The 22,576-nt window shown below is 42.3% G+C and overlaps 1 protein-coding gene across 1 annotated transcript in view; it reads left to right on the top strand.

Annotated features, from left to right (window-relative positions):
• Nucleotides 1-3,667: 3,667 nt before the first annotated feature.
• The window catches only part of LOC119418544 (prospero homeobox protein 1), a 30,649-nt gene continuing 11,740 nt past the window's right edge, over nucleotides 3,668-22,576 (top strand). Inside the window, exons 1-4 of the mRNA XM_037685858.1 lie at nucleotides 3,668-3,717; nucleotides 6,023-8,080; nucleotides 11,684-11,791; nucleotides 19,146-19,340. Coding sequence (XP_037541786.1) covers nucleotides 6,089-8,080; nucleotides 11,684-11,791; nucleotides 19,146-19,340 — 2,295 coding nt within the window. The 5' untranslated portion in view covers nucleotides 3,668-3,717; nucleotides 6,023-6,088. The remainder of the gene's footprint in view (nucleotides 3,718-6,022; nucleotides 8,081-11,683; nucleotides 11,792-19,145; nucleotides 19,341-22,576) is intronic.

Raw genomic sequence — 22,576 nt, forward strand, 5'->3', positions numbered from 1 at the left:
ATTTGCAACATTTTGCGTGAATTATGCAACAAAAAATGATTAAATGATGATAATAATTATAATGGCATGTTTATGGTATAAATGTTTCCTTAACAGCTTGTTGCTTCGGATCTTTTAGCATGCGCTCCTGTTTCATTGTCAGTTTGTCTGTGAACCATATTATCTCCATGCAGCTACAGCCATTCATGCAAATAGTACATTTGAATGTGTGAGTGTTCATTCACTGCCCTGAAACAAGTCACAGAGGATGACCCCCCCACCCCCCCACACACACACGCACACACTCTCCTCCCATTTTATTTCTCAGTCTTCACATAAACACAAACAGTCCAGAAAGAGGGATGGATGTGGGTCATGGGGGGTGGGGGTGGGGGGCACACACACAATCTGCCAGTTATCAGCTCTGGTCATTTCACTTTAATATGTAAATGTCTGTTAATTTACTGCAAACTGGATGTTTCCTGATAATATATTTGGATCGTAGCTTCTTCTTTTTTTTTTTTATCTTGGCCCAAAAAAAAAAAAAAGTGCTCATCCTTTCTCCAGCATCCTCGTGGTTGTCATGGAAAAATGAATACATCAAGTCCTGGACATGGGGCTCCCAACGAGGACTTCAGACTCCTACTCACTTATCAGAACCTCTCCTCTTCTCGGTCCTGCCTCCTAAAGCCTTTTTATCCAGGGACCCGGAGACCTCTCCGGAACAAAACAGCTTTTAGCGCTTACCATCACTGCATGTGTAAGTGTGTAAGTGTGTGCGTGTGTGTGTGTGCATGTGTGTGTGTGTGTGTCATTACTCTGAAAACTGTCTCTGAAAAGAAATGGAGCTGTTGTAGGAACTCATCAAGTCATTATCTGATTAAGGTCATTTTGGAACCACTGCCGCAGCTCAAGAGGTTTGCTTCCTTTTGTCGAACAATATTAACAGAGTTTGCTCACAGTTTGTTGATTTACCGCCTTCAATTGCAACAAAATCAATAATAATAATAATAATAATAACAATAATTATTATTATTATTATAAGGAGGAAAGTTGTTCTTTTTTTCCCTCCAACTTCCAGTGAAAATGTGCCCTCGTTACTCGGAATATGATTTACAACAGGTTTATAACCCCCTCTGGGAAAAGTCCTGTTTCCACACTTCTCCTGCACGTGCACGCGCTTCTCATAAACATGTCAAATGTAGCTATCAGTGCGTAATGGCACGGCGCGTCCTCGGTCCTTATAGCTGTTGGAGTGTGTTGCGCTCAAACGAAGGGGTGGTGGTGGTGTGTGTGTGTGTGTGGGTGTGTGTGATGGTGGGTGTGTGTGTGTGTGTGTGTGTGTGTGTGTGTGTGTGTGTGTGTGTGTGTGTGTGTGTGTGTGGGTGTGTGTGATGGTGTGTGTGTGTGTGTGTGTGTGTGTGTGTGTGTGTGTGTGTGTGTGTTTGAAATAAACACACGGGCTGATCCACCTGGAATGGGTCGAGATAAGAGCTGCCAGCGTTTCCTCTTCACCTCACCCCGAGTTTTCCTTTTCCAAACACGCGCTTCTTTAATGTTCCCGGCCTGTTGTCTTTTTTGTCTTTTCTTTTCCAGCCTGTGTGCGCAACGCAACGGCACCCAGGGGAACCGAGGCCAAATCAAGCCACGGAGCTGTTTAGGGGAGTAGGGGCGGGGGGGCACGTAGGGGCGGGGGGGCGCCGGGACACCTGCTTTTGGAAAAGCCGCTCCAAACTTTGCTGACTTCGTTGCAACCCGCGCGTCCTATAAAAACACTTGCCTGCGACATGGAAAAGAGACTCGCCTTTTCCTCCCTGGCACCTGACAGAGAGGGGCTGGTGTGGAAAATAAGATTTCTCGTTAAGTGCTTTAAAATCCTGTTTGTGCAGAAGAATAATTAAAAAAAGAAGAATATTGCGATAAATGAAAGGAAAAAAGATGGAAACAAAAATATCAACTGATGGACACTTTTTCCCTGAATTTGCTGAAATTACTTATTTTAAACTATTATTGTTATTATCATTATTATTAGTATTGTCTAAATAATCAGTGAAATCGCCACAATTTAAAAAAGCTAGAATAAAAGCTCATTTTCCATTTTAAACATGTTGCATATATGAAAAGTCACGCGACGTCGAAAACATTTGATGAACTCACCTGTTGTTTGTGTCAAAGGCCAAAGCCGTTTGCTCTGAGCGCACGAGCCGAATTTAAATAAATGCATCCAGTTTTTAAATCAAATCAATTATTTTTAAGAATTAATAAATGGTGAAAAATATCAGTTTTATAAATCTGAAATGCAAAGCTTTTTTCCCGTGTAAAAATGGATGAAAATGTTGAGTGTTACAGGTGGGGCTGAAGGGAAAAAGTCGAAACAAATCGTAACCAAACGGCTTGCTTTTGGTTTTACGCACAAGCACATTTGGGTGGCAACGGGTTGAGCTGAAGGATTCACGACAAAATTCACCATCTGAGCTATTTTAATTCTCCTCTTGTATGAGACCATCTGGATTCCAGAGCAAAAGCTGCTCTGCTTGTTCAAAAACCAGACTTTTTGGGTCGCAACGAGTAACTGTGCGTAAAAATATCTCCGCAATCCACTTTGAGCCTCCGATTCTCAAATGACGCACAGCTGTCGGTCCCTTTGGGAATCCGCAGGATATATTTGCAGAATAAAAGTAAAACAAATACAAATAAACTTTTAAAACGTTTAAAATTACAAAGTTGATCATTATGAAAAATGACTCGGTAAACTTTTAAATAAAGTATTTTAAACACAATTAAAACGAGATTTGTTTAGAATTTTGCCACATCAAAAAAAAAAAAAACGAGATAAAGACCGAAAATATTTACTTGTAAACAATATAAAACATTCCTTCTTCACTGTAATATCATATTAAAATTGGAGGAAAACTCTAATAATCGAACCTGCGAATTATTCATTTAAGCTGCTTTTTTCCAAATGACTTGTTGTCGGACACTTGTATTTAAAAATAAACACTTTAAAAGTCATTATAGAACGGATCTATTAAAGGGTTTATGAGTGAGAATTAAAAACAACACATTATAAACAACTTTGTTATTCTTGTTGCTGCGTAAAAAGATGCCGAAGTGCGTAACGCTCCTTACTCGTGCTCGGTGATTTGGGAAGAAACAGATTAACCCAAAAAATAAGAGGTGGAGGGGTGGGGGGGATATCTTTCTTTAATTTTTTTTTTTTCTTCCTCTCTCTCTCACTTTGCCAAGTCCAGTTCTGTGGTCAAGTTCAGTGCGTTGTTCTGTGGCCCGGACCGACGCTTCTTATTGGTGGGTTGCGTCGGTTGCATCACGTGACGCGCACGTCTTCCTGTTTCCTTCAGCCTCGTCTTTAAGTGAATCTTAGTGGCGGAGGAGCGCTCCAGCATCCAGTCCTCCTGCATCCAGTGCGCCTCAGAGACGCACAGCGCGCGCAGCCTCTCTCTCTCGCTCTCTCTCTCTCTTTCTCTGCCGTTCTCCCTCTAGGTCTCTCACTCTTTCAGGAGGACAGAAGGAGAGACCGACGCGCAGGAGCTCTTTTCATCCACATTTCTCCGGCTTTGCTCCTTTTTTTTCCCCCTGTCATTTCATCCCAGCTCTTTCATTCCTCATCAACTGTTCCATCGCGCCGCGACGCAGTCCGCGGACATCCTGCGTGTTTTCTCTTTTTCTGCCCCCGTGGAGTTCAGGTCGTCTCCCCCCCTCCCGTGATTCATCTACAGAGTAAGTAACCTTGTCCTCGGACACCTCCCTCTCTTTGTGCCTCGCTGGTGGAAGGTGGGCGGAAAATTAAGAAACAAATCAAAACATCACCGGAGCTCGTTTGTCGCCGTAATAACCGGAGAGATCTGTTCCTCGCAGCGTTTTGGTTTCCCCTGAACTTGATCAGACGTGCTGAGAGTTGCGCGAGCAGCGGGTGTGCGTGTGTGTGTGCATTTTTTTTTTTTTTTTTTTTTTTTTAATGGATGAGGATGATTTGCGAGCGCAAAGCCCAGCCTTCCTCGTCAAAGAGATCAAGTTGAATTGCAACTGAAGTAAGTTAAGGAACATGATTCGTTTTGTTGTTGTTTTTATTTACAAGAAGCTATTTTAAGTTGACATATCCTCAAAAACTATGAGCTCAGAGGCTGTTCTTCTGTTTTGATGGGGGTACATTTTGGTTTCTCTTCTTTCTCTGGGACAGTTCTGATAAAGAGCTGGTTCAACTTGTCTGCGCAAAGACATCACCAGACCTCAACTCCACTGCAACTAATAATAAATGATCCCATCTGTAACTTGTATTTAAACCAAGCTCCTCTTATGTTTCTTTAGATTGTTTGTTGAAAAGTTTGTTTGGTGATTTGGATGGGAAAAAAAAGTTTTCAAGACTGTGTGAAAGTCTTAGATTGTCATAGCTTCTTAAAAGTTATGGAGCTTTTTTTTTTAATCAATTAGATAAAAATAAAGAAGAGATACAGATGCAGGAGACTATCCCAAGTTCTTTAAGATCCTGAAGTGATTAAGTCAAAGTTTTTTAATCCTCGTAGATGTGTTGCTTCTTGATTGAGTCGCTGAGACATTATTCTTACAACACATCTGGACTCGTGTTCATAATAATATGTGATTTTAAGATTTTATTTATAAGAGATGCATGCAACTTGTGTCAGAGTGTGTGTTTGTGTGTATGTAAGCTTTAGTGACTTACTTTTGCTTAAATTGATTAAATAAAGATAAAACAATTGATCTAAGACGGTGTGTCGTTAAGTTTCACTAAAAAGTGTAATTCATCCTGCTGTTTGGTCCAACTTCTCTCAAAAACCAGCTATCATTTTAATATAACAAACATATATCTAATGTTTTATATTTAATATCCAAAAACTCTAGACTGAACATAAAACTGTGTTAATTTTCAGTTTTTAAAGCCAAAATAAATTCTGCTCTGGTTTATTCTGAGCCGTTGCTTCTTAAAGGGTTTAGTTTTTTCTATTATGAGAAGACGCAGAACTTCCAGTTCAATCTTTAAATTGTCCGTTTTGCTTTTGTTTCCGTATATTTGAGAGCAGACGATTTGACGTGGCTCTGACTAAGACTCCGCCACCGCTGCTTACATGGCACTATTGATGCAGACCTGTACTGACAAAACGGTTCGCTTTCAGAGGGGCATTAGGGTTTTTGTAAGAGCGCTTTAAGTTGCTCTTTGCCAGAGTTGACCCTTGCGACCTATTCATTTGAGCAGAATTAACTGCCCCTGCCAGATGAAAAGACAAACAAAAAACACAGAAGTGAGCTCACGCTGGCACCACAATCAATAGGTCTGTTTTGTGTTCCTTTTTTGTGTCACTTTCCTTGTTGAGTAAGATATGATGGCCATATTGATCGGAGTACACACAGAATTTTAATGTTGCACAACGTGTGAAGACAGTTTAAAATATATATATTTTAAAGTGCCCAGGGTCACTTGCTCATAGGGTTTACAGGATGTGTAAGATGCTCTCCCCGTTTGCCTTTTGTGCATTATTTTTTTTTTTTATATAATCTGAACCTCATTTTACTCTTTTATTTTGTTAGCTAGCTCCTATGTACGTACACACTGCACAATCATGGAAATGAGGACAAGTACTTAAGTAATTATCATAATTTTATGCAGCTTTGTGTTCCGTGGGAACTGGTTCAGTGTCGCGCAGCATGTTAACAGGGGACAGGATAAAATGTAGGACTTTGCCCTGGAATGTTGAGCCAAGGCCTAAATCTGACCCGATCTCGACTGTTATCTTTACCCCCATGTCACCGGTTCTTACGGTTTCGTTGCTCGAGTGTAATCACGGATGTCTCTGTCTTCAGAGAAACATCGGATTAAAAAAAAAAGAAGTTTGTTTTCTTAAGGCAAATATTCCATCAGCTGGTGTTTCTAATATTTTCTAAATTCTTTATCGTTTTAGCTTTTTTGTTGTTTCAATTGAGGTAATAAAGAAGCATGAAATAAAGTTAAAGCCTGAAAATTTGTATTACTTAGTGAGTTGTGCTATTTTTATTTTCTTCCCCTTCGTAGACACACAGAGGCTTTGACCCTAGAGGACTGGGTTTGTGGGATATGGCCCAATAGCAGCAGCCCGTGATGCCGGACCATGACAGCGACTCCCTCCTGAACAGACAGACCAAGCGAAGACGTGTGGACATTGGTGTTAAGAGGACCATCGGCAGCACAGCCTCCTCTGCAGCAGCAGCCACAGCAACAACCACTGATAATATCGCTCGCGCCAAAGCAGCCATTTTCAGTGCCATGAACTCTCTGAGCTCCCATTCTCACCACGGATCAGACAACGACTCCATGGAGTGCTCTGTAGTGCAGCCACATGGTGGGCCTGGCGTTTTATCAGCTGGTGACAGCGAGTCCAAGTCAAATGTACTCCGAAAGCTACTGAAGAGAGCCAACTCATACGAGGATGCCATGATGCCCTTCCCTGGCACCACCATTATCTCACAGCTTCTCAAGAATAACATTGCTAAAAATGGAGGAGGACTTGAGAGGGGAGAAAGGGGAGACAGAGGTGACAGAATGGAAACAGGCTTCCCTGGATCAGGGCTCTCTAATGCTAGCTCAGATGCTCCACAGGAGGACGCCTGCAGTAACTCCTCCCAGGACAGCACCCCTCAAGAGTGCTTGTCACCATTTAGCCGCCCTCCTGGCCTGGCCACCTTTGACATTGAACGTCTCAATGACGAACACCTGCGTGCCAAGCGAGCCCGTGTAGAGAACATTATACGTGGTATGAGCCACTCCCCGAGCGTGGTGGTGCCCGCTGCTTCCCGTCATGAACGTGACCACGAGATGGACAGCGAGCGGGAGATGGAGCTGGGCTGCCCTCCTCCTCAGTCTCAACACCAGGCCCCCTGCAGCCCACGGGGTGGAGAGATGTGCAGCGGTAACAGTCGGGAGAACAAGCGCAAACAGCGGCTGCCTCAGCAGCAGCAGCAAAGCTTCACTCAGCTGGTGTGCCAGAGAAAAGAGCAAAAGCAGGAGGAGAGGCGACAACTCAAGCTGCAGCTGGAGGACATGCAAAAGCAGCTTCGGCAGCTGCAGGAGAAGTTCTTTCAGATCTATGACTCCACAGATGACTCAGAACACAACGACCTCCATAATGACATTGGAAATATGTCAGAGGACAGCCCAGTGAGGTCTGACACCGGTGGAGATGACCGGGGCGGAGATGACTTACGCTCTGACAACGAGATGTCTGATCTCGATCCAGGCCATTTCCTTGACAGGGCACGGGCTTTGCTTCAGGAGCAGGCCATGCTAGCCAACAGAGATAAACCAAGAAGAGATGGACTCAGCCGAAGCAAAGGAGGTCCGGGCTCCTCCATGCACGCTGAAGGTAAACAGTTAGCAGAAACACTGAAGCAGGAACTCAATTCAGCTATGACCCAGGTAGTGGACACAGTGGTTAAAGTATTTGCTAAGCCTCCACGTCCTACTCCTCAGCAGGCCTTTCCACCATTATCCTTACCCCCTGAAAGATTTCCTCCTGCTGTAAATGGAGACAACCCAAACTTTCACACGGCCAACCAGAGGCTGCAGTGCTTCGGCGATGTTATCATTCCCAACCCACTGGACTCCTTTGCCAGTATGCCAGGCATTCCAGGCCCCACTAACGACCAAACTGAAGCTCTGCCCTTAGTAGTAAGGAAGACACCCAGCGAGCATCACCACCACCACCAGGCTTCGGCTGTTGGTGCCCATGGTAGTAATCACCACCCTGCCCTTCATCCCTCTTCACTCTCTGCATCCATGGGCTTCAGTCCTCCATCTTTTCGGCATCCCTTTCCACTGCCTCTCATGGGCTACCCTTTCCAGACTCCCCTTGGTGCGCCCGCAGGTGGTTACACGGGGAAAGACCGTGCCTCACCAGACTCTATGGATTTGCCCCGGGAGACCACCAGTCTGAGGACCAAGATGGCATCAGGACACCACCTGGGGCACCACCATCGCTCCTGTTCACCAGCACATCCGGGCAGCACCGCTGAGAGTCTCTCCTTGTCCCTGATCAAGTCAGAGTGCAGTGATCTTCAGGACATGTCTGACATCTCACCTTACTCAGGAAGCAATGTATCCTTTAAAAACAAGAACATAACAGTGAGGTTTGTATTTTCAGAGATGTAAAAAAGGTAAAGGTAAAGGAATTTGGGTGTTTTAAATTTTCGTTGACCAGTTTAAACCAGCGAAACCTGCTCGCAGGTGGTAATATTCCTCTTGAGACACATCTGCAACCATGCATCTGAACCACAAAGAGTTAAAAATCAAATCTTTTTAAGCTGTTTGAAACTAGCCTAAGAAACTGAGAAACAGTTGATGAATCACTTTTCCTCCCACTGCTATTCCCTTCACCATTGTTGCATTTATTTTTATACCCATACCTCTTCCTTCTCACAGCACCGTACAGCCCATTCTTCCGAACCTAAGTGCTGTAAAAGCTTTCTTGTCATATATCACTTACTTGCAAAGACAAGTTTAATTTTTCTGCCTGAAAAAAGATGCAGTTTGAAATGCTAAGGAGCTAGGAAGGTGAAATCCTGAAGCTTGGCTCGCTATGAGGTTGTATAGGTCTTAAAGTTTAACCCCAGTTTGCCCCAATAATGCCCTGTGGATAAAGAGGCTATCCCCTATGGGAGTCTCAAATTGAATCCCCCGTGGACACAAATCTAATAGCTTAAACAGTTATGTTCAGTCCCTTCTCCATTTCCCTTATACCTCTTTAGTATCTGACCATTCAATACCCTCTAACCCTTATGAAAGTTTGATTTGAGTCCCATCGGTTGTCCTGGAAAGGCTTTGTCTTCATCTCATTAACATTCATTACACTCTTAAGAAATTAATCCAACAGCCTTTTTCTTGTTGTGTGTGTATATTAGTTAAGTGAATACCTTGTTGCTTTTGTGTGCACCTGAGTGTCTAGTTTTTAGTTGTTTTTTGTGGGCCTTTTGTGTGTGTATGTCACAAAAGGTTTGCCTGAGGACTCGGGGAAAGATGTATATTTATGATTGCTCGTGTTTTCTCCTGTGTTCCTCTTATCATCCATCGCTGTTGTAAAAGCCCACAATCATTGTCGTTTCTTTTCTCTCCTTTTTCATTTCATAAAGATCTGTCAACAGCCCGGGGGGCCCTTCGGCTGTTGCTTGGCAGCCAAATACTTCTTTTTTTGTTTTCCCTCCCTGCCAACCCCCCCGCTCCTCTCCGTCTTTTCTTTGAAGCGGACGTTAACAGGTGTTTGCAGCGAGCTGTTTATCTTTCATTACCTCGCCTTGTCTTGTCTTCTGACCCAAGGGTGAACGCTTTCCAGAGATCCATAATCCTTTGCTTCTCTACGGGCTCCCGATGGAGGGATGAAAAGAGAAAATGGAGAGAGAAACATGCAGAGTCTGACAGAAAGTAAGGAAGTTATAAAAAAAAAAGAAGCAATCAAACAATAACTGCATATGCCAGATGCTGTGGCTTTCAATGTAGCATTTATAAATTCAGGACATTAATGTACTCCTCTAAATGAAAATAACTGACTGAACAACATACGCAGTTATTTTTTTAAATCTTTTATTTTTGACTTTGACTTTTTCAAAAGTGGTGTTTTGCTGTAATAATTGTGTCATTTCTGAAATTTCTTTGTACTCTGTATCTTCTTCCAATTATATTTAGGTAGCTTTTTTGTTTAACGCAGCTCCTCAGACACTTTGCGAGGTGCATTCAAGTTCACCAGTTTTACAGCAGATGGCTGCTATCAATTTTCCCATTTGTTCAGAGAGTCCGGCTCCAAATTTTCTTGTCCTTACACCTATGAATTAGGAAACGGAGCAGCCATTTTCCTCTCATGACTTCGAGCTTTTGGGGAAGTGTTGTGGGAATTATGATATCTTGTCAGATGTGGCAGGCAAACAGTGGGCCAGCTGGTGCGAGTGTGCCATCATGACAAAATAATAGCCTTGCACGCCACCCCTAAGTCCAATCACAATTACATTTGCAAGCTGTGGGTGAATTGGGAATGAAAATGTCTAATCAGGAAGTACGAGGCTTTTTAATTGGTAGCTGAAGGGAGGTGGTATTATGCAGTAGAATTGTAACGTCTGATAAGAGGAAAGTGTTGCTAATCCTAATTGAAAAAGCAAAAACAAATTAATCTGAATATAAGCACAAAGCTTTCACAACAGACAGATCTCACCTGTTTTTAAAGACAAAGCTGTCTCTTTCTCTCTGCTCTGAGGTTCCATTGTGTCCCCTCTTGGAGCAGATGGTGTGGTGTGGAAAGTGAAGTGCTGCTCTTTTGGCCGCGACTGTCAGCGCAACACTAGACTGCCAGGGTTTTCCCCCCAGCAAGACCCTCACTGGGTGCACTCTCCTTCTCCCTCTTCCTTTCTGAATCACATAAAAAAGTTGACAAGGTCTTTAAGGAGCCAGCCCAGCATGGTTCAGGATTTGCTGGCTCTGCTGCGTAACCCGAAGGCCAAGTGCAATCCAATCTAGCAGCTGATGCTTTCTTCCCGCTCTGTAGTTACAGCTACATCTGGACACTTGACTGATTTTAACAATCGTGGCCAACGCTGTACATCAGAATCAGTGTCAAGCGATGTATTTTATCCACTCTGTCGTAAACAGGCTTCATGAAAACTGCCCGTTCTGTGTAATTTCAACTCTTGCTTGATGTTGAACCAGCCTGAGGTCCTTGCCCCCCTTTCCCCTCTTTCCTTTTCAATGTCTTATCCCCCAGATTGAAATTATCAGATGTATTGTACGGCCGTTAATTCACCATGGAAATGGCTTGGGCTGTTCAGCAGCGCAGATGTGTTCCAGTCTTCCCGTCACTAGCCGAGTCCAAAGCCTCAGCGCCTCTCTTCTTCTCCTCCTACTCCTTCTTTTGCTCCTCCAAGGGTTTGGCAGTGGCCAGGAGGCTTGGAAGGGAGTTTAGGGGTGGAGCAGAGGGAGGAGGAGGGGGATGTAATTGAAGGCTGGAACTATGCTATCCCTCAAGGTGCCCCCAACAGCCCATCTCCATCCCTCTCCGCTGTTCAATCCAGGAGATCCATTAGGAAGACAAGGTCCCTAAAAATGAATTTGTGGGTGCGAGAAGGTTTTCCACATTGTCCTGACTAGTGTAGGATCTCCTGTGCTGTGTTTTGCCACTGATGTAGCCAGCATGAGGCAGTCATATTCAGGCTTGGCATGTGCTGTCGCCAAGCCATTAGGCCTTCTTGCCCGTCACTGGCGTTAACTGCTGTCTTTGTCTGTGATATGCAAATGCCTGCTTTTTTCTTCCTCCTTTTTTTTTTGGGTGGAGGTTAGCACAGGGTGTAGGCAAAGGCGTTTGCTTACTTTGACTGTGAAATGAGCCTTCTTGTGTAAAAGCATCGACTATACGGCTGGCGAGCGTTTTATTTACCGTGACACTCTCACACCTGATACGGACCATGCTAATTGCAAGCAAATGGGCTTGCGTTTGTGCTCTTGTCTTCAGCTGCCCCCCTACCACCCCCCCCCCCCTTTCAGAAACCCTGCGTTAATGCCTGAAAGAAAATTTGGTTACCCTTCATCCGAATGCCAGTCTCTTGCCAAACTTACTCACAGTCATTAGCAAGCATCCAAATATTTGTGCTATATGTTTGCTTGATAGCAGATCTATTTACATCCGAAGAACTGTTAATGTCCTTAACAGGAAAGTATTTTCAGATCCAAGAAGGTCTGTCCCCCAATCATCTGAAGAAGGCCAAGCTCATGTTTTTCTACACCCGCTACCCAAGCTCTAACATGCTGAAGATGTTCTTCTCTGATGTTAAGGTGAGTTTATTTTATTTTGGAGGTTAATTAAACTTTACCCACTTCTTTTTCCTCAAGACCACTTTTAGTATGTTTAAAGTCATCTGCATTAACTGACATGTTAAAATAATGACCGTTTTGTGTAATGTCCGAGGACAGAGTCGGTCTTTTACCTCTGCTGTTCTGTCTTTTGCTCCGTTGCTTCCTAATATTTTGTAAACGCACATGATGTAAAAAAGGGGGAAGTTTGGTTTAAAAACTGAGATGCACTATAGCTTCAGTTGTGGCAAACAATGTACACTTGTCTGTCTTAAAACAAGGTCCTTTTTGCTCGCTAAATTATGGTTTTATGCAAAACATGCACGATGAGGAAGTTGAATGGGAACTGGAGAGGCTGTGAGTGCTCTAAAGATAAAGAGAAGGATGAGTAATGGAGGGATAGAGAGAGCAGGGATGGAGGCTGGAGATGGAGGAGTGGCTCCACGAGCAGGTGGAGGGAGGATGGTTTGATAGCTCGACAGAGGGAGGGGCGAAAAGGGAAGGAGTTGCTTTAGCGAACATGACAAGAATGAACTTGGCTCCACGGGGAGTTTAATAAAGAAAAAGGATGACAACAATGCACAATATGTGACTTGCACAGACAGGAACATGAACAATAGCAACGTGGTGTTTGTTAGTGCTGTTGGCTGTTGCTGTTAGTGTGTGTTTGTGTTTGCGCCTCTCTTGGCCCATGCACGGAGTAAATACTGCAACAGATCCAGGCCATCTTATTCAAAAATGAAGATAAAGGTTCCTTTTTCTACCAGCTGCCCACCTCTTGTGTGCCGTCCCCAACAACCATCACTCCAAGTTCACATCATTCACACAGGAGAGAGTTTTGAATATGATTAAAAAAAGAGGCAACGATGATGTCTTTTATTTTAATTCTCAACTCAGTTCAGTTTATTTATATAACACCGAGTCACAACAGAAGTCGTCTCAGGGCACTGCACAGAAACATTCACATGCATTATAAAACACAATTCGTAAAAGTTATCTATCTAAGGAAGCCAGCAGATTGTGTCAAATCCACTTTGTCGCAGTTTCCCATCCTAAGCAAGCACAAAGGAGACAGTGGAAAGGAAAAACTCCCTTTTAACAGAAACCTCCAGCAGAACCAGGCTCAGGACGGGCGGCCATCTGCTTCGACTCAGCTGCATCACAGATTCAAAATCCTCCTGATAAGATGTAAGATTAAATCAGGGATTTGCTTCGCCGATTAATCGTTCCCATGGAAGTGACCTCATCATGAATAGCCTCATCAGGAACCTAAACAAGGTCAAGATATTTAGGGGATTATGGGTCACAGTAGTTTGTTTTCATTCTCAGTAAATAACAATGAGCTCAGGCTTTAAAGCAGTGTATGGGAATGGGACAATCTCATTAGACTGAGCTTGTCTTCAAACAAAAGTCTTTAGGGTTAATCAGGTCTTGACTAATCAGGTCTGAACCATCAAGAGCCAAGTGCACACATGAAGTGGGTTGGCCGTATAACCAGGGGACGCTGGAGCTGTTGTTCCCCTCCACTAAGCTTCTTTTAAGGCGATATTTTGACACATTTGTCTTAAGGATATTGTTGGTGTCGATAACGAGAGCCCATTTTACCCTGCTAGCTTTAAAACATCTCATTATTGTTGTATGTGGTGCTTTAAGTAAGCATCGAGAGATCAATGAGATTAGGTCAGTTTAAAAAGTTGTTGCCTTTCCTGCAACGTCCTCTTTGCCTTTAGAAAGTGTACGTTAACTTTTCGCTTTTAATCCAAATTGTTGGTTTCAATCGTTGACTTTTAGCAACAAGTTGTAGCATCTGGGCCAGTCACGTGCTTTTTGCCAGCTAAGGTCAGGAGGGTTTTCCTGTTTCTATATGACATTCCTTCTCTTTTCTTTTTTTCGCTGATGGTGTGGCATGGCATGTGTGCCTCGTCGGGGCCGGCGGAGAAAGAAAAGCCAGCGACTGGATTTTGAGTCACAGCAGCAACAAAAGCCCGTTTTCCAGGGCCGCTTCGTTTTTTGTGTGCGATCAGCCAATAGACACCCAGAGATTATCTCCCACAATTCACTCCTGCGACAACAGGAAACGTCGGAAAGCCCCGATGACTGTGGAGGGGCTTACGACGGGGAGAGACAGAGAGGGAGGCCCGTCCAGGTTTCTCTCTAGTTGTTCTGGATGCTGCTGAGCACTCTGAGGTCATGTGTGCTTTCTGCGCTGCAGTCCGTACAGAAAGCGTTGGCTCGTGGAGACTCTGTGGCTTTTACTCTGAACGCGTTCCTACAAAACAACCAGCCGAAAGACAAAAGAACGTGCGCAGACTTTTGTGACCGAGTGCGCTCCTGACTCTTTCCTGCAGGCGACTAATATAGTTTAGACAAAGGACACTTGAGTGTTTTCCTATTCTAGAACTCAGTGCGCGTCTGTTCATCAACAGAACATGTGCGCAAGTGTGCGCGTGTGTGTGTGCATGCCACTTTTTATCTCGTGCTGTTAGCACTAAGCGCTGACCTTTCACAGGCTCTTGAGTGTGAGTGTGAGAAACACGCTTCCACTGTCTTTCTCTGCTCTACCTCTTAGCCACACACACACACTTTTACACACATAGATGCTCCAACACTTACAGGTCCAACACACACACACACACACACATTCTCCTCACTCCTTCTCATGTCTGTGCAGGCTGACCCCTGCCAGCTCTGATTAAGGAGCTGCAGCGATGTGCTCCTTTGAACCGATTCCCTCCTTTTACTCTGAACACACCCGTTCTTAGCTGCTATCAGGGGGTCTCTGTGCCCCACCAGCAACTTAATGAACCAAGACTGCTGGAAGCTGAAGGGGGGGAACTTGCCAAAATTGAATCCCTGAGTGTTAGGAGGAGAGTTAATGTGGTATAATTGAATTATTTACCAGAACGTACAGCATTTCTGCACGTGTGGCGGATGTTGTGATTGAGCCTAACCTAATACGTCTTCGCCCAGACTGTCGACATAATAATCTTTGTCCAGAGCGACAAATGTATTTTTCCCCTCAGCTGCAGTGACACCAAGGGTCCCTCTCATGAGCGATGGCAGCGTTCACTGACTTTAATCTCACGACGCATTGCTCTGACTTGCACTTGCTCAGTTGCATGTCAACACACATGCCTGCATGGATAAACACCCAGTCACTTCCGTCTCAAATTCACACCCAGTGGGACTTGATTTCACTCCGTGCACTGTAAAGTGAAAGAGTGTGTTTGGGCCCGGTCACCCTCCGACTGTCTGCCTCATTGTGTGTGTGTTTAAGAATACGCTCCGACGTATTTGTAAGTGTCAGTAATTTGTTTGTTTGACACTCGGATGTCATGACCCTGGCTTGCTGACTGCTCACGTTCCGAGTCTGACCCCCTCCTATCCCCCTTTCCCTTTGCATCACCGCCATCCCAACCAGTGAAACACCATTGTCCCATGCACCCGTCCTCCCCATTTATGCTCACCCTGCACTTTAGGAAAGCCACACACACACACACACTCGCTGCCAAACATCAGACATATTCTCCTCCAGCCACTGATCGTTCCAGGAAGAGTGCTTTTTTTTGTCTTGTCCCATCTTGGTCCAGCTGTTTTGTTTGTTGTTCATCAATTTTTTGTTCTCCTCCCATCTTCAGTAAGTGTGTGTGTTGTCAAACAATAGCCAGAGTCTAATCTCCATGTCAAAACCACTCAGCCTTCCCGGCAAGCAGTGCGCTCAGCGTTTAGGAGCACTTTGTCCCCCTCCCTCCTCTTTTTTATTCCTGTACCACAGAAAGAGCAAAGGAGAGGGACTAAACATCTGTGTGTGTGTTTGTGTGTGTGTGTGTGTGTGGGGGGGGGGGGGGGGGCAGTTGTAAGATACAAACTATTAGAAGCCAAAAATAAAATGGAATAGTTTCATAAAGTTCGAGGAATGAACAGGAAAAAAGCAACAGAACCAGATTCATCTCCTTCTACTGCACAGGTGTCCAATGCATGGCCCGTGGGCCATTTGCGGCCTTTGGAGTGATTTTGTGCGGCCCACAACTGCAGTTTAAGAATGGTATCATTGTTTTTATCATTAAGCCAGCAGGCTTAAGAGGTCGATGCAGATTTTCTGCAGTTTTGTTGGTTTCAGCGAAACAGATGAAAAACAGTCTTCTCAAAATGAGCAATATTAAGCAAAATACAAGCCTTTGACTATAATCTTTTTATTTTCACTTCATGGTACAAAGCACCAAAAACCTTTACTGATTTATACCAGAAAAGAGACTTTTGGATAACGATTCATAAAACTTGTTTAAATGTTGCAGTTGATAAAATAATCAAGAGGGGACTGGACATTTTTAAATGAATATAACGTGGTATCATCAACATACGAGTTGATCAACTTTATCAAACCTTCCATGAATCTGTTGTAGTGACTGACAGCTGGACGATTTTTCAGAACTTCCATCAGCCTTTTGTGCCGTCCATGGTCTAAAAAGCTGATCGACCCACGGACACTTACTCATATTACACTTTTGTTGCTGAGAACAGACTAAAATGAACTTTCCAAACACAAGAAAACAACAAACATAGACCCAAAAAATCAAATCTGTTTTAATAAAACATATAAGCTTAGTGTTAATGGGGCTTTTCATGTTTTAGATCTACAACAATTTAATACTTTCTCCACCAAAATTAGTACACTTTTGTCCTTTCTACAAAATATTGTTCACGTTGAGAGTTAAATTCACATTTTTGTGGCCCACGAGTCCTTTCATCTGGATAGTTTTGGCCCACATATGAAAACATTTGGACACCCCTGTTCTACTGGATCCACCCGAGCAGCACAGATCAGATAGCTGCAACCTTCTCCGTGCTGCTTGTCATCCTCTTCTCTTCCTCCTTTCCTCCCTGTGTGGGACGTGTGCGAAGGGGAGGAAGATCAGGGTGTAATTGGTGAACGGGGTTAAGTACATGTTTGAGCCCCCTGCGGGCCGGGGCGCTTCAGATGATGACTTAATCGTTTTTCTGGTCAATTATGTGTTTGCGGTCTCACCCCCTCTCTCTTCCACCTCTCCCTCCACTTTCAGGGTTATGATAGGGGGGAGGAGGAGGTCTACTCCCAGCGGGGAAGATGAACCACACACACTCTGCCATTCTTTTTATTCTTCCTTCGCTAACCTCTTCGCTTCGCTGTCGTACTTAATATCTCTATCATCTTCCCTCACTCGACAACCTGTGCGCTCTCTTCCACTCGTCTTTTATCTCTCGCAGCCTCCTCCCATCTCAACTCAATCCGCAGCTCACTGATATAAAACGCCTTTCATTCACACTCAAATTCAATGGATAAATAAGTCAAACATGTCAAGCAAGTCTTTTCTACACATTTGAATAAACCAAAGTGTCTGATCCTACTTGATTCAATTCATAACTAGAGAAATTGCATTTCATGCGAAAAGGCAGTGTGAATGCTTATTATAGAAGAACTTGCTGAAAAATAGCTGAAGTTAGCAACAACAACAAAAATGCTGAAATGACAGAATAAGCCTAAAATAGAAAAAGAAAGCAGAAAGAACACATTAGCTGAAATATGTTTAAATAAGCAGAAATTAGCACAAAAATAGGGAAATAACTTAAATAGCTGAAATTAGCACAAAAAAATAGCTGAAAAGGTGGAAAAAAGCTTAACTAGAACGAAACGGATAAAAGCTATAAAAATCAACCAAATAGTAGAAAAAGCTGAAACAAGCAGAAATAGGCTGAAAGGACTGGAGCATAATAAGCTGAAATTAGCAGAAAGAAGTTAATTAAGGCAGAAAGTAGCAGAAATTACCATGAAAAACTAGAATTTATCTGAAACAGCTGAAATTAGCTTAAAAATGCTAAAATGGTAGCCGGAAAGGTAAAACAAGCTTAAATTAGTAGAAGAAAGCAGAAAGAACACGTTTGCCAATTAGACTGAAAGAAGCAGAAATGGAAGGAAAAAAAGAGTGGAATTTATTTATTTTTTTAAGCTGAAAAGTAGCTAAAAAAGCAGAAAGAAGCTGAAGTTACCAGAAGGAAGTAGAGAGAGCACTTTTTTTTTTTTTTTGCTGAATTTGACCAAAAAAGTTGAATTGAGTACAAAAAATGTGAAATTATCTGAAAATGCTAAAATTAGCATAAAACAGCTAAGTAGTAGCTGAAATATCAGTAAAGCTGAAAGGAGCATAACAAGCTGAAATTAGCAGACAGAAGTTAGAATAAGCACAAAAATGTGGTAGTTAGCAGAAAAATCCTGAAAGGAGCACAAAACAGCTGAAAACCCCTGAGCTAAAATGAACTGAAAGTAGCTGAACCAGAGCAAAATGTGAAAGCAGCGGTAAAAGGTTGCCAACAGATCTAAAGATATGAAGGATGTAAAATGAGCTCAAATCATTTTCTACAAGAAAAAAAATTGTAGAAACGCTAAATTTTTCAAAAAGCCTAAGTTACATCAATACCAAAAGTCAACAGGATTGTCCTGAAAGAGCTGAATGCTTTTAAATATGATTTGTTGAAATAGATTGAAAACTGGAATGAGAATCGCGCCAAAAAAGGTACGGAAGAAAAATGGATCACAATAGTGAGAATGCTGCATAATCGTATATACGATTAAAGGCAGAGCGTTCCTTGAAGAAATACACATTGCTCCCGCCTTTCATTTTATTAATTTTAGGTCAAAATCTGTGATAGTGATTGAATTATAACCATTTTTGTTGGCCGATGTCGAATAGCTGTGGTGGTTAGCTTAAACTGAACTTAAACTCTAAAAGGGTTTTTTTGTCTAAACATCCAGCGGTTTTTTTCTGGGGTTTCATGTAAATTTGTCATGTTTCACGGGAAATTTTGCTAACAGAAAAACAGGGTTGACTCAGTTAATGCTAAAGTTTTAATCAAAGTTCTTGCAGAGTGATTAACACTGTGTGAGTGTGTGTTGTGAATCACTTTCAGCTACAAACACAGCAAACTTTGAAAAAGATTTTACAATTGATTGAGTTATAATAAATTATATCAAATTATTACTATCATATAATTATTATATTTTTGTGTTTTCTAAGGACAGACGTCTGTGGCAGCCATCTTAAACTGGACTGGCTCCAAAGGTTAATCAGTTGTAGGTGTGCATCCAGTACTTCCTGCAAGTTTCAGTAAAATTCATCCAGTTCACGAGATATTTTGGGAACAGGCATACACAGAGCTATGAGCAAAAACATTATCATCCGCCCTCACTTTTTCACAGTGGGTGATAGATATTGAGAATTTTAAAGGGAGCAAATGAAAAAACAAAATGACTATAAACACGCTAACCCTAACCCCTCCGTCCTGCTTCCATCTCTGGTTTCAGTTTAACCGCTGCATCACCTCCCAGCTGATCAAGTGGTTCAGCAACTTCAGGGAGTTCTACTACATCCAGATGGAGAAGTTCGCCCGTCAGTCCATCAACGACGGCGTCACCGGAGCTGAGGAGCTAAGCGTCAGCCGGGATTGCGAGCTCTTCCGAGCCCTCAACATGCATTACAACAAGGCCAACGACTTTGAGGTAAATGCTTCAGCGAGTCAGGCTCAGGCTAATGTCTGGAAGCTGCTTGTGCTTTGTAAAAGGAGGAGCTGAAGGTGCATGTGGTTCATATGAGAACAGGAAATTTTACCCAATACTTATGAATCAGATGGATAGTGTGACAGTGTCTCACTGTGCCCTCTTTGACTCTCTCTCTCTCTCTCTCTCTGTCCTTCGTTTCATACAGCTGACTTTAAGTCTCTGACCTGTAATATAATTTATATTTTAGTATCAGTGTAACGCTAATAAAACTGACCCTATAAAGGGAGAAAGGCTAAAATCCAGATTTAAACTAGACAATGAACATGCAGTATCAATGACTGCTGAAATTTGCTGAAAAAGCTAAAACTGGTGTGTCAAAACTAAAATTAGCAGAACTCTGGTAATCAAAATCAGAACACTGGCTAAAAGCTAAAACTAGCAAAACACTAGCTAATAGCTAAATGAGCTAAATATAGCAAATTGCTAGCTAAAAGTACAAAAACTCTAGTTTTTAGATATCTTTGTGCTTAAAGGCTAGCTAAAAGCTAAACATGGTAAAGAACTAGCTAAATTAGCTTGAGGTAAAATTATCTCAATATTAGCAAAAAGCTAAACAAACAAATGGCTAACTAGAAGTGGCAAAAGCTAGCTAGAAGCTAAAATTAGAAAAACACCAGCTAATAGCTAAATGTAGCAAAGTGCTAGCTAAAAGTATAAAACACTAGTTTTTAGATAGCTTTCTGTTAAAAGGCTAGTTTAAAGCTAAATGTGGCAAAGGACTAGCTAAAATAGTCTGTTAAAGCTAAAATTATCTCAATGTTAGCAAAAAGCTAAATAAGCAAATGGCCAACTAGAAGTGGCAAAAGGTATCTAAAAGCTAAAAATGGAAAAACAATAGCTAATCGCTAAAGGTAAAAAAGGCTATACAAAAGTTAGGTAGAGCAAAAGTTCAGAAGATAAAATCAGTGAAAGGCTACTTAAAATAAAAAAAAATGTAGCAGAGCTAGCCTAAAGTAGCAACAGAAATGTTAAATGAGGCAAAAAACTAGTTAAAAGCAAACAAAGCAAAATTTTTGCAAAAAGCTAAATGAGCAAAAGTTTAGCTAAAAGTTTCTGAAGCTAGATAAAATCCAAAATCAGCTAAAAGCTATCAAGAGTAGCATAAGAAGACAAAAATAAAGCAGCTGAAGCAGATTTCAGAGAACAGTTTTTTTAAATGAACTGGAAATCTTTGTGCATTTTATTGAGGAAACTATCAAAGTTACAAATACCAACATCAAAACATCCAGCTCCTAAATTAACTGAACATTCTGATATATAAACTACTAAAATAACACAAAGTGTGCAGAAGTAGTTAGATAACAAAAAAAAAGTATGAAATTAAAAAAACGAACAAACTGGAAAATGGGTAAATGCTGACTCAGCATTCTTAACAAACTTACTTAACAAACTATGACTACGCAGTTAAAGGAGCCCAAAGTCAAAAAGGGGAACATTAACTGCGTCATCAAATAAAAAGAGTCAACATCAAACATTCATCAGGAACACGTTTATAAATGAGTTTTACAAAGCTAAAAAAATAAAACGGTAGAATTTCAGTGGATAGTTCAGATCTTTTGAAATGGAGCTCTATCAGTCTGATCTAAAGTAAACCTTATTTCTCCAAAAAGAGGTTATTCAAAGAGCCATCCACAACAGGTAAGATATTAACTGTCTATGAGATCTTCAGAACCTTGTTTTAAAAGATCTGAACTGAGTTTTAAGGAAGCACAGAAACCTAACATCGGATAAAATGCACAGCATTAACTCGTGAGAAAAAAAAAACTTTTTTTTTGTTTTAATATGCATGTTTACTTATAAACATCAACAGGTGTACCACCTAATAAAACACTTAATTATAAGACATTTAATATTTCTTTAAAACTGTATTTCATTTGTCATTTGGCTACAATAAGATGTGTAGTTGAATGTGTAGTCTCAAATTTAACCAAAAGAGAAGCAGCTAAATATTCAGGAGATTAGTCTTGTTCTAAATTGTACTTTATATATAGGGGGAGTGGTGCCTCAGAGGTTAAAGGCGAGCCTGTGATCGGAAGGTCGCCGGTTCAACTCCACGAACCGACAACATCAAAAATGTGGATGGGATATGTGAAGCACCCACACCTGCCTCCACCCTCATTTTCCCCACCCTGGACCCTTGAGCAAGGCTCTTAACCCCCCACTATCTGCTCCCCTGGGGGCACCCTAGAAGACAGCTCTCTGCTTCTCACAAAGGGGTGTGGTAGCTCGGTGGTCTGTGGTTGCGCAAGAAACGAGCATTCGGTGAAAAAACAATCGCCAAGTCTTTGTATGTGTTAGTTTGCTGTGGTGACCCATGATAAAGGGAGCAGCCGAAAGAAGAAGAAGAAGAAAAGTACTTTATATATACTATAACGTGAATAAAATTAAAAAAATATATAGTTTTGTAGCACTGTTTCCCCCAAAATTCTACTTTAAAAAGGAATATTTTATGAAAATTTCAAAACCACAAATTTTGTAAGTTGTGTTTTGTTCAGTTGGAAATGTGAGGAAGTCTCAGCTGACGAGGAGGAAGAAAGCATGCGTCTCACTCCTTTCTCTTCTTCTCTGTTAGTTTTCCCTCAACAGTATGAGTGGGTTTTGTGTGTGTGTGTGTGCGTTGTGTTTTTGGAAAACCACATTTTATACTTCCCTGTCATGCGTACGATCAGCAGCGTGATGTACCTGCGCCGCCTGCGCATTGTAATCATAAATTCTCAGCAGGTAACTTCACCTTTACCGTCTCTCATTTTTCATACTTCTCCTTTTGCCACCTTCTCTGTGTGTGTTTGTGCGTTAAACGCTGGAAGATCGACGGCGCTCGCTCTCTCAATGTCAGCTGACAAAAGAGCTTTAAAGGGCTCGTGTTAAGAAAGACCTGGAGTGAGCTGCTTTTGTGTGTGTGTGTGTGTTTTGTTGTTGCTGCATTTCCCGGTGTCCTGTTCACCTCGAAGGGTACAGCCGTCCCTTGGACCGGCCTGGCATGCTGGCAAAGCACTTCTCCGGTGGTGTGTGTGTGTCACTTTGGGGGGGGGTCTCACTGTTATCAAGGTTAAGCGTCCTACTGTTTTAGCAAGAGGAAGGGGAGAGAAAGAGAGGGGAGAGGGGAGATGGATAGATAGGGTATGGAGGGTGAGAGCTTGGAGACAAAAGAGAGAGACCGATGAAGGGAGAAGGGG

This window comes from Nematolebias whitei, chromosome 12 (assembly GCF_014905685.2).
Source record: "Nematolebias whitei isolate Nwh7 chromosome 12, NemWhi1, whole genome shotgun sequence".
Classification (NCBI taxonomy): Eukaryota; Metazoa; Chordata; class Actinopteri; order Cyprinodontiformes; family Rivulidae; genus Nematolebias; species Nematolebias whitei.